Here is an 11267-nt window from a genome sequence, read left to right on the forward strand (position 1 = left end):
TGCGTGTATTATGCGAGAGTAGGGACCCTTTACTTATAATGTAAACAGTGGTCTTTGATAAGGACACTTCCCATTGTGTAATCCTTATCAAAGTCATCAGTTTGAGAACCCTTATCACTAATATCCAAAGTATCCACATCAGAATGGTTAACACGAATTGCACCGGGACTTCTTTAGGTTATATTTCAGTCTTTATACATTCATTAAAATCCAACAAGTATTGTCATACACAAACTCTTATGATCTCAATCCCTCATGGATGTGCTAAACAAGTGTGCAGCTCTCATTAGACTTACATTCTCCCACTAGAGCCAACACTTGTTTAATACAAATACTTATTGATATGAGAACATACTTGAATGGCCATGAGTTTAGTATTAACAAAATCCACGATTACAAGTTTCAGTCAAAAGCTAATATCCATGAAGAACTAAAGGGAATCATATCTTAATACACAAATATTATCCCCAGAATTACAATCATGAAATCAGCAATCACAAGAAACTTCAACAAGATATGAAAATAATGAAAGATATATAAAATGTAATGTTTCTGTGGTACATCTTCCATTAAGGTCCTCTTTAAGACTAGTATTCTAGTCCTCCTTTATTGCTTCGAATTGAAGCCTTTAAGTTGCTTTCTTTCATAACAATTTAATGTACCACATCATAGCTAAAAATTGCACTTTTCTGGGAGAACCTTTGCAACTAAGCAGCACGATACTTTATTAGCTAAGATAATTGAACTACAAAGTTTTTATGCAAGTAATATGAAAAACCAATATACTGTAATCAGAGAACATAATGTAAAAACATTCACCTTCACTCCTATTATTCTTCGACATCAAAATCAGCCAATACTCCCATCTTCTTCACATGTTTCTTGAACACCACAGCAGGGACAACCTTATTCAACGGGCCTGCAATCATTAAACTTGTCTCCAAATAATCAATTTTCACCAAACCTTCCATCACCTTTCCATGAGCAACCAGAAATTTGATATCCAAGTTTCTTGTTGCATTGGACCTTTTGTTATTCTTTGTGAAAAATATTGCAGCGTTGTTGTCAAAATAGAACTGCATAGGTCTTGAAATTGAGTCCACTACATGAAGGCCAGTGATGAAATTCTTTAACCAAACTGCTTGATTTACGACTTCACAACAGGAAAGGTACTCAGCCACCATCGTGGTGGATGCCACTGTGTCCTGCTTGACACTCCTCCATGAAACAACTTCTACAACCATCATAAAAACATATCCAGGGTTTGATTTTAAATCATTCGGACCCCCTGCAAAATCTGAATCACTATACCCTTCAAGCACCAAATGATCAGTCTTCCTGTAAACTAACATATGTGACTTTGTCTTCTGTAGATATCTTAAAACCCTCATCCCGGCATTCCAATGTGCTTTTCTAGCGTTGGACTGAAATCTTCCCAAAACACTTATTGTAAATGCAAGGTCTGGCCTTGTACAAACCTGCGCGTACATTAGACTTCCTACTAATGATGCATATGGTTTATCTTTCATTGCATCTCTTTCTAAATCATTCTTTGGACACTGCTTCTTACTTAACTTATCACCCTTTGAAATTGGTAACTCAATAGTGCCGCAAGCCAACATGTTAAATCTCTTCAGAACCTTCTCTATATATCCTCTTTATGACAATCCAAGCAAGCCCCTTTGTCTGTCTCTCTTGATTTCAATTCCCAACACATACCTTGCTTCACCTAAATCCTTCATCTCAAAGCTCATTTTCATGAAACACTTTGTGTCATCGAACATGCTAAGAGAGTTGGCAGCAGGCAAAATATCATCAACATAAAGCACCACGATTACAAAATTGCTCCCACTGGTATTTAAATAAATACGATCATCAAATGGATTTTCAATAAAACTATGTTCTTTAACTACACTGTGAAACTTCAAATACCATTGTCGTGACGTTTGTTTTAATCCATATATGGATTTCTTAAGTTTACATACCAAATGCTCTTTCCCCTTTTGTTGAAACCCTTCTGGTTGTTTCATATATATGTCCTCCTCCAAATCACCATTCAAGAAAGCTGTTTTAATATCCATTTGATGAAAAAACAAATTGAAGTATGCTACCATAGCCATTATCACTCTAAAAGCATCCTTAGTTGATACTGGACTAAAAGTCTCTTTATAATCCACACCCTCCTTTTGAGTAAATCCCTAAACTCACTTTGTGCCTTTCGATATTACCATTAGAGTCTCTCTTTATCTTGAACACCCATTTTCAACCTATTGGTTTGACACCCTCAAAAGGTTCCACCAATTCCCATACACCATTGTCGTACATTAAATTGAGTTCATTTTTCATGGCTTCAATCCACTTGTCTGAGTTGTTTCTCGAGATTGCATCCTTGAAGGTAGTAGGGTCTTCAAACTCTGATAAATTTTCTTCACAATTAGCCAAGTATACAAAATCACTGAGAATAGTAGGCTTTCTTACCCTAATCGACTTTCTCAAAGGAATGTCAACATGCTGCACTAGGATTAAGGTTTGAATGGGCTGCTGCTCATTCTTATTCGTGCCTTCACCATCATTATTTGATGCAGCATCATCTTCAACCTGTTCATTTTGAAATTCTTCCACTTCACTTGTAATTACTGCTTCATGATCGTCAATGCCTCATTCTTCTTCTGCATGCCAGTGTTGTCGATCATTATTGTTTGTGGTCCAAGTTTCTCAACATTAGTTTTATCGATGGCTATCTCCTCAAGAATAAAACCCTTCAAGTTTATTCCAGGATGTTCTTCTTATAAATGCTCGAAGAAAATGGCCCTTCTAGTCTCAATAATCTTGCTACTATGATTAGGACAATAAAAGGGATACCCCTTTGATATATTTACATACCCCACAAAATAACAACTTGTGGTTTTGGCATCTAGCTTCTCGGCATTTGGGTTGTAAATCTTCGCCTCTGCCTTGCATCCCCAGATGTGGAGATGGTTCAAACTAGGCTACCTCCCTTCCCACAATTCAAACGGTATTCCTTCCACTGATTTTGTAGGAACTCTGTTGTGGATATAGCTTGCAGTTTTCAACGCCTCACCCCATAGAAATTTTGGCAAGTTTACCTTGCATATCATACTTCTTATCATATCAAGTAATGTCCTATTTCTTCTCTCCGCCACCCCATTTTGCTCAAGGGTTCCTGGGGTAGTATATTGGGCAACAATCTCATTATTTTGTAGAAAAATGGTGAAGGGCCCTAGATGCCTACCTGTTTAATCATATTTGCCATAGTATTCCCCTCCCCTATTTGACCTTACAATCTTTATTTTCCTTTCCAATTGGTTTACAACTTCATTTTTATAAATTTTAAAAACCTCAAGTGCCATAGATTTTTCAGAAATTAAGTATACATAACAAAACCTAGAAAAATCATCAATAAAGGTGATAAAATACTTGTTTCCTTCAATGGTTTTTGTTGGAAAAGAACCACAAATATCTGTATGAATAATTTCCAAAATTTGATTGCTACAAGTTGATCCCTCCTTTCTACACTTAGTTAATTTTCCTTTAACACACTCCACACAAAAATCAAAATCTTCAAAGTTTAATGAAGGTAAGATTTCATTTTTAACCAAAATTTCCATTCTTCCTTTTGAAATGTGACAAAGCCTTTTATGCCAAAGATTAAAGATTGTTGTGGCTTAAATTTTTGGTCTTCCACATTTAAAACAATTTGATCATGTTTAATTTAAACTTAAACATCCCATCAACTAGTGAACCGGTGCAAACATGGGAAGAATTATAAAAAACGTTGAAGCCAATCTTATTTATAGTAAAATAAAAACCCAATAATACTAGTCTTGAAACTGAAACTAACTTCCTTTTCATAGAAGGTACATAAATGACATTTGCCAAAACTAAATCAAAATCAAAATCAAACTTAAGCTTAACGGTGCCTATAGCCTTGACTTCAACTCTTCTTCGATTGCCAACAGACACTTTGACTTCATCTTTAGTTGGAATTCTATTTGTTAAGAAATCCGGTAATGAGTTCGTAACATGAACAAAAGAGCCAGAGTCAAGCCATCAAGCATCACTAGGCATATCAATTAAATTACTTTCAAAACAAGCAAAAATATTTTTACCTTTGTTGGCTCCTTATTTTGATAGCCACGCCTTATACTTAGGGCACTTTATCTTCATGAGACCAAACTTTTTACAAAAAGAGCATTGAAAACCGATAGGTTATTAGGTTTGAAGGTCCTCTTAGGGGGAGAAGGAACATTTTTGGCATTATATCTTTTGGCAGCATCGACAAGCACTAAAAATGTTTTAGATATAGGTACCTCCAAAGTCTTCAACTTCTCAGCAATATCAATCAAATTCAGAATATACTCACGTACACTTTCAATGCCATCATACCTTATAGTTGTGAGTGAATTCATCAGGTTATCTGTCTTGGTTTCGTCAAACTTTTTGTACTGTTCTTCAATTAATTTCAAGAACTTCTTAGCATTCGTGGCCTCTGGAAATCCATCATGCATGACATCAGTCATGGATCTCTTAACAATCATGAGAGAGATTCTATTGGATTTTTGCCACTTCTCATACTTGGACCTTTGGTTCGAAGAGCATCCTTTAGCTGGCATGGGTGGCTCATCTGTTCTCAATGCAACATCCATATCCATGACTCCCAACACAATCTGCAAGTCCTGCTTCCAATTTTTGTAGTTCATTCCAGTAAATGGTTCCACCGTGTTAAGACTCATGGAGCTAGGGTTCATCACTAAATCACATCACATGCATGATCAATCTTTATACCCCAAAACCATATGTCACAGGTCACAGCCTTCAACTCTTTGGATTGAAGAAGATTGTGAACGATAAACTTAATCATAATACCTTTGTAATTAAGATTGGATATTCTGTAGCCATATTAACAAGTCTTTGTGATTTAGAAATAGGTTTTTTATTCAATCAAGAATGTATGAATATTATGCCATTTAATATTCAGAACCTGAGCAACAATTTTCTTTAGATAATCATCATTTAGTTATTAACATTAAATGCAAATATGGACGACAGGATTAGGGCATAGTTTTAATGTGTGAAAAGCTTTAGCTGATACACATCAAACCATTCTTATTAAACCAACAAGTATTGTCATACATTAACTCTTATGATCTCAATCCCTCATGCACGTGCTAAACAAGTGTGCAGCTCTCATTAGACTTACACCGAGCTGAATATCCATTGCTGAAATCGAGGAGCATTCTTTGTTTTTCCTCCTCAGTTATCAGTGGAGTACCTATAATTCACCAAATGACCTAACCTCATGGTGTATATGAGTATAGTTAAGCCAATTAAATTGAGATAGCAGAGTGAAATGCGTAAAGAAGTCATGTCTGCATAAATTTAAGGTGATCTGGTGGCTGAGTTTATCAGGCTATAAAGAATAAAACAAAAGATTAAAGACTGAAGATCCACAACACCCTAAATGTGTTCGCAAACTTGAGAAATCTTTATACATACTGAAACAAACTCGTAGAGTTTAGAATGAAAGATTTACATGATTTCTACATGGTTCGACAATTTAGAGCACTTTTGTTTATTCATTATTGTTTGTTAGGAAGTAAAAAATAAACGTAATTGAAGTGAAAAATAAGTGTTATTGTTTGTTATGTAGATGAAATAATAATGACACTGCTATTGTCACTAAAGTTATCCCTGATCTTGCTGCAGAGTGGTAATAAGGATCTAGGCCCCTTAGAATATTTTTGTGGTCTGCAAATTTCTTCAAATTCTCTGGGCTTGTTCTGGGCTTGTTCATATCATAGTCCAAGTATATCAAAGACTTGTTGACAAAGACAACAATGCCAAATTGCAAAGCTTGTGAGACTCTTTACCTTTTATATGACAAATTACTAAAGGATGATGGTCATGTGTTTAACAATCGAGGTTAATATAAAAGCATTGTGGGGGCACTCCAATACTTGAATTTAACCAAGCCTAATATATCATTCTCTACCCATCTAGTTTGTCTGTTCATGACAAACCCAATGGTTTGTGGTGGTTACGAGAATCTTAAGGTACTTTAAAGGCTTTTAGTGACGTTGATTGGGTAAGGGACCCCAACGGCAAGTTGTCTACTGTAAGCCTTATGGTATTTTTTTTTGTTCCAACTCCATTTCTTGGTCATCCAAGAAACAAAATATAGTATCGATGGTCCTCCACGTAAGCTTAACAGCAGAGCTTGACTAGATTAGACGGTTGCTTTTTGCTCTCCACACCAAGAATTCCACTACACCTATGCTAATATGTGACAATCTCTCAGCCATTGCTTTGCCATGAATCCAGTATATCATTCTCAGACTAAACACATTGAGATTGACATACATTTCATCAGGGAAAGATTTTGTAAAGAAAGACTTAGTTGTGCAGTTTGTTGATATTCTAACAAAGGTCTTGTATGCTCTCTTGCTTCACTTACGTTGTCACAATCTCACGACTGTTTGCTCCAATTTCATATACAGGAAGGATGTTAGCAGTACAAGATGTGTAAAGGTCCAAGATTATGACAAGTGTTTGAATCTATGAGTTTATTAATATTGTTGTTGGTGGTGATAAATTCTTTTGGTTTAAATAAATATAGATTGGCCTTTAGTAAGACCCAGTTTTCATTAATGGCACAAATAGTTGTTAGAATAGGTAGATATGACATGCCCCGATCCCAATATTCTCCGAATACCAGGGTAGGCACGTGCTGGCCGACACCCGAGGGTGACGAAAGCCATTTATTGAGTGGAATTGCTGAAAACAAGGGATATATAAGACTTATAAATATAAAAGAATAAAGAATATGCATTTAAGGAACTGATAGAAGCATATTTATGCACTTTAGTTAGTTTGTTCTTGTGCATTTATGTTGTTAGTTCTTAGTTAATTATGTATTTTAAGCTATTTTTGTGTGTTTGTAGGTCTGAAGGGTTAATGTGGCAAAGAAGTGCATTTTGGAGCCTTTTGGAGCAGTTTTGGGCATGGAATGGATAGCATAGGCTTGGAGCAAGGTGGATGGACGAAATTGAAAACCAAAAGAGGCTAGGATTATGCTAAAGTTATGAAGAAATCAATTCAAAGAAAAGGAAGTTAAAGATGCAATCAACAAGGAAGGAATGTTAGCCAAGTTACCTTATTTTGGTCCTAACCTTTCCTAATCCTAATCCACCTAATTTCCAGCTGCAAGGGGGTGTCCTAAATACTTTAGGATACTTAATTATATTTTTCTAGAAGACCTAATCCCTGCACAAAAGGGGTGGCCGCACCTTCCTTTTCCTTTTCCCTTGTAGTGCAAGGGATTCCCATTTCTCTCTTTCTTTGCTGCATTTCCCTTTCCCTTTTTCCTTGGAATCTAATTTGTTACCCTTTTCTTGATGGATTTGGAGTATTAAAACCTTCCCAATTTAATTCCCAGCCATGCCTTTCCCATCCCTATAAATATAACCCCTTGCCGCACCATTCAACATCATCCACCCATCCACCTATCCACCCTTCACCATAACTCACCTATATCCATCCACCACCATAATTTACCACTCATCCATCATCCCACACCTTGTGTCGCAACAAAGAAGAAGAAGGAGGACCCTTGGACGTGCTTGCCATTCAAGATTGGATTGCTGGAGCGTTTTTAGGTGTTTTCATTCTTTGTTTTCAATGTCTAAATTTATGTATCTTTGTTTTATGAGTATGAGGAACTAAACCCCTACTTAGCTAGAGGGAACTTCGAAGCCATGAACATCCTTGAGATATGAATTGATTTCTTCCAATTGTGATTTGATAAGTTGTGAATGTAATTCAATTAACTGTTTTCTTCAAAACTGATTCTTGTATGCCGATTAAGGATGCATACTTAGTTTTCATGCATGAATTTGATGCTAGAATATAAATGAGTTTCACCAAATTGTTACAAATTTATATTCATGAGTAGTGAAGGTTGCTAGTCACAATCACGTTAATTGAATTCTTGGCAAACGTATCATGCATTCATAGTTACAAATGTCTCAACACTTATGATTTTCATGGAACGTAATGATCTCTGATTGTATATCTATTATGCATTCATGTAGGGGACCTTTGGAGAATGATTTGGGTTGTCGCATGCATTCATCCAATTCAATAAGTAAAGGAAAATCTGAGGGTTAATTAGTGCATCATGGTTAATCTGGGGTGTTGAGCATCATAATTTATTGAAAAGCAATTGGAAATCGATTTATGTACAAGTGTGTCATGTGTGAAGAATGGACCTCTAGCTAATCCATCAACCATCTTATTTCCCAAAATTCGTTTTACAATCTGTTTAGTTTTACAATTTGTTTGTTTGCTTAAAATTCGTCAAAAACCCAAAACCATTTACTTTGTTGAGTCATATTAGTTAGAAACTGTTTTAGTTTGTGTTTTTAAGTGTTTTGAGTCAAGGTAAAGTCAATTTTCGTCCAAAGTCATTCCTAGTGTCTAATTTGAGTCTATTTGGTTGTTTTAAGCTGTTTTGAGTATTTTAAGTTTGTTTTGAGTCTTGTGAATCTTGTTAAGTGTTTTTAAGTTTATTTTTGTGTTTTTACGTCAGTTTAGAGTAGATTAGCAATCCCTCCTAATCCCCGATTTAGAACGATCCCTACTTGCATCTTTACTACAATCGTCAACAAGAGGGTTTAATTTGAGTGTTAGAATATTTCACATCAGGAACGTGTTCAGAGCACACATCTAATCTAGAACACTAAAACAATTAATATAAAATTGAATGAATAAAAGGATGGGTCCTACACCGAGAGGACTCGAAGATGCCGATGCGAAAGTGCCTTGATGCCAGGATTGTATGCCTTAATTCTAAGTCCTGAAGGGGGTGCAAAACAAACATGAGTGAACCAAGTTGATATATATATAATAAAACAGTTATCAACATACTAACCCCTTGGGTATTATGAACACACATTTATATCATGATGAACATAGGTTTTCTGAAACCTAGCATGCCGTGCAATGTCTCAAATCATAACTTGTATATATAATAATCACTAGTGAATGTCCGATAACTCTCCAGGCCCCATGCTGACTCCTCGTCTATGAGCAAACAGTTAGAGAAAAATTACCCCCAGGCCCTATGCCGGCTCCCCGTCCCTGTGCTAATAGCCAGAGGAAAAACACTTCAGGCCCTATGCCAACACTATAACCGTCGTCCAGAACGGACCGAAATCTATCCCTTTGTCCCGTAGCGGAATAAGGACCACTAGGTAAGTACAAAACCATTGAACATATATATATATATATATATATATATATATTGAAAAACAACTTCATAGTATAAAGTCATTCATCATCTATACTATAAAGAGGTGTTTTAAACATGTTCTAAATATCATATCGTCATCCATAAGATATTCTACAAGAACACGGGTTATAGGAAAAATCGTAATAATTCAAAATAACCTTAGTAAGCATGTTATCTTAAAGCGTTTCATAAAACGTAATTGTTAAATCATGTTTTTTCATGTATGCATTTCTACTATTAAAACATGCATTTTAGAAAGGGTCCACTCACAGTACTTCGCCGTAAAAAAGATGCGTTGCTAGCGAAGACAGAAACGCCACAATATATATGCACCTAAGCACATAAAGGGTACAATTAATAAAACTCTATTATAACAATTGAATTTGGGAAAACAGACGTTGGAAACGGGTTTAGGACGTCAAAATTAGCCTAGGAGGGGTCCTGGAAGAAAACCTGAAAAGTCAACCCTAAGTCAATGTTGACCTTTGACCGGTCAAAGTCAAAGTCAACGGGTCTGGATCGGTCAACGGGTCAGGTCAATCGAGTTTGGGCTTGGATCCGGGTTGGGCCCTAAGGGTTTTAGGCTTAAGGGTTAATTGGGTTTAGGGTTTAGCTATTTAGGTGGGCTGGGTTTAGGGGAAAAAGGGCTTAGGGTTTTAAAGGTTTCGGATTTGGGCTTAGGGCCCCAACTGATATGGCCCAAGGGCCTTTAGTATTAAATAGGATTTTGGGTTGGGTTTTAGAAATAGGAAATTGCGTTGGGTTTAGGTTTCTAGGTAAAAGGGTTTAAGTTGGTTCCGTGTTGGCCTAAAGGGTCGTGGGTTTGGATTCTTAAGGGTTTTGGGATGAGTTCAAAGGGGTAAAGGGTTGGGCTGCCCAAAAGGGATGGTTTTTGGCCCGCCAGTTTCATAGGTCGCCGGACCCAATGAAGGAGAAGGCTGGATTTCGGCTGGAAAACTGAACAAACTTTAAACCCTCATAACTTCTTCAATACTCAACGAAATTGGGTGAAGCAAAAAAGGAAAGTTGTAGTACTCGACGAGATGAAGAGATTGATATGCTACAAGCTGGCCAACTCACCGAAAAACGCCTCGAAAGGGGCGGTGCTTGTCTGAAAACTGGGTTTTTGGCCGAAGGTTTTGGGAATTTTCAAAGCTTCGTAAGTTCTTCGTTACTTAACCAAATTGAGTGATTCAAAAGCCAAAATGTAGCTAGAAATGTGGAGAAGAGATTCATATCAAGTAGGGACTGAGTGGTGGTTGTAATTGACCGAAAAATAGCCTGAAAGATGGCCAAACGACCATGGTTTCCTCGCCGGAATCTGGGTTTAGCTCCTCCGAGGTGTTTCTTTGTAGTTCGACATCCAAAACACATCAACGTGGTCAGAAATGAACTACAGGGACTAAAAGATAAGTATTTGGAGTGTTTTGAGGCTTACCTGAGATGGAAGAACAAGGAACTCGCTGGAGAAATCAATGGGTCGTCTTGGTCCTTTACTCGCAGAGAGAGAGGAGGAACGAAAGGTACGGGAGAGGCTCTCCGAAGGGTGAAGGAGCACAGAGAAAGGGTTGGTGGCCTGCATGCGCTTGTATGTATGGGTGTGTGGATGTGTAAGCTACCTTCATAGAGGGTTTGGTGCAGCGAGAGGAAGGAGGAAAGAGCTGTGAGGGAGGTAGAGAGATGAGGTTATGGGGAGAAGGAGATAAGAGAGAGAGTGTCATGTGTCAGCTAAGAAGAGGGAACCAGGGACAAACAAATCAGGGGTGGGCCCTTTGGTACACCATTTAAGACCCAAAAACCATTTTTTTATAAACTTTTTAGGGGATTTATGAAATTACACTTTAATTCGGGGGTGGGGTGTAACAAGATAAGATTGAGTTTTTTTTTTCTTTTTTTTTCGTCTGAAAAGATAATTTAATTAATTCGATAGAAGGTTACAGGCCAACACAAAGGAAGG

The 11267-nt window shown here is 37.0% G+C and overlaps 1 protein-coding gene across 1 annotated transcript; it reads right to left on the reverse strand.

The window, feature by feature from the left end:
* Nucleotides 1–830: 830 nt before the first annotated feature.
* LOC126633929 (secreted RxLR effector protein 161-like) lies at nt 831–1622 on the reverse strand. Its single transcript, XM_050304452.1, has one exon. It carries the CDS (start codon nt 1620–1622, stop codon nt 831–833), a length of 792 nt encoding a protein of 263 aa, XP_050160409.1.
* Between the last annotated feature and the right edge of the window lie 9645 nt (nt 1623–11267).

The sequence above is a fragment of the Malus sylvestris genome, chromosome 9 (assembly GCF_916048215.2).
Source record: "Malus sylvestris chromosome 9, drMalSylv7.2, whole genome shotgun sequence".
Classification (NCBI taxonomy): domain Eukaryota; kingdom Viridiplantae; phylum Streptophyta; class Magnoliopsida; order Rosales; family Rosaceae; genus Malus; species Malus sylvestris.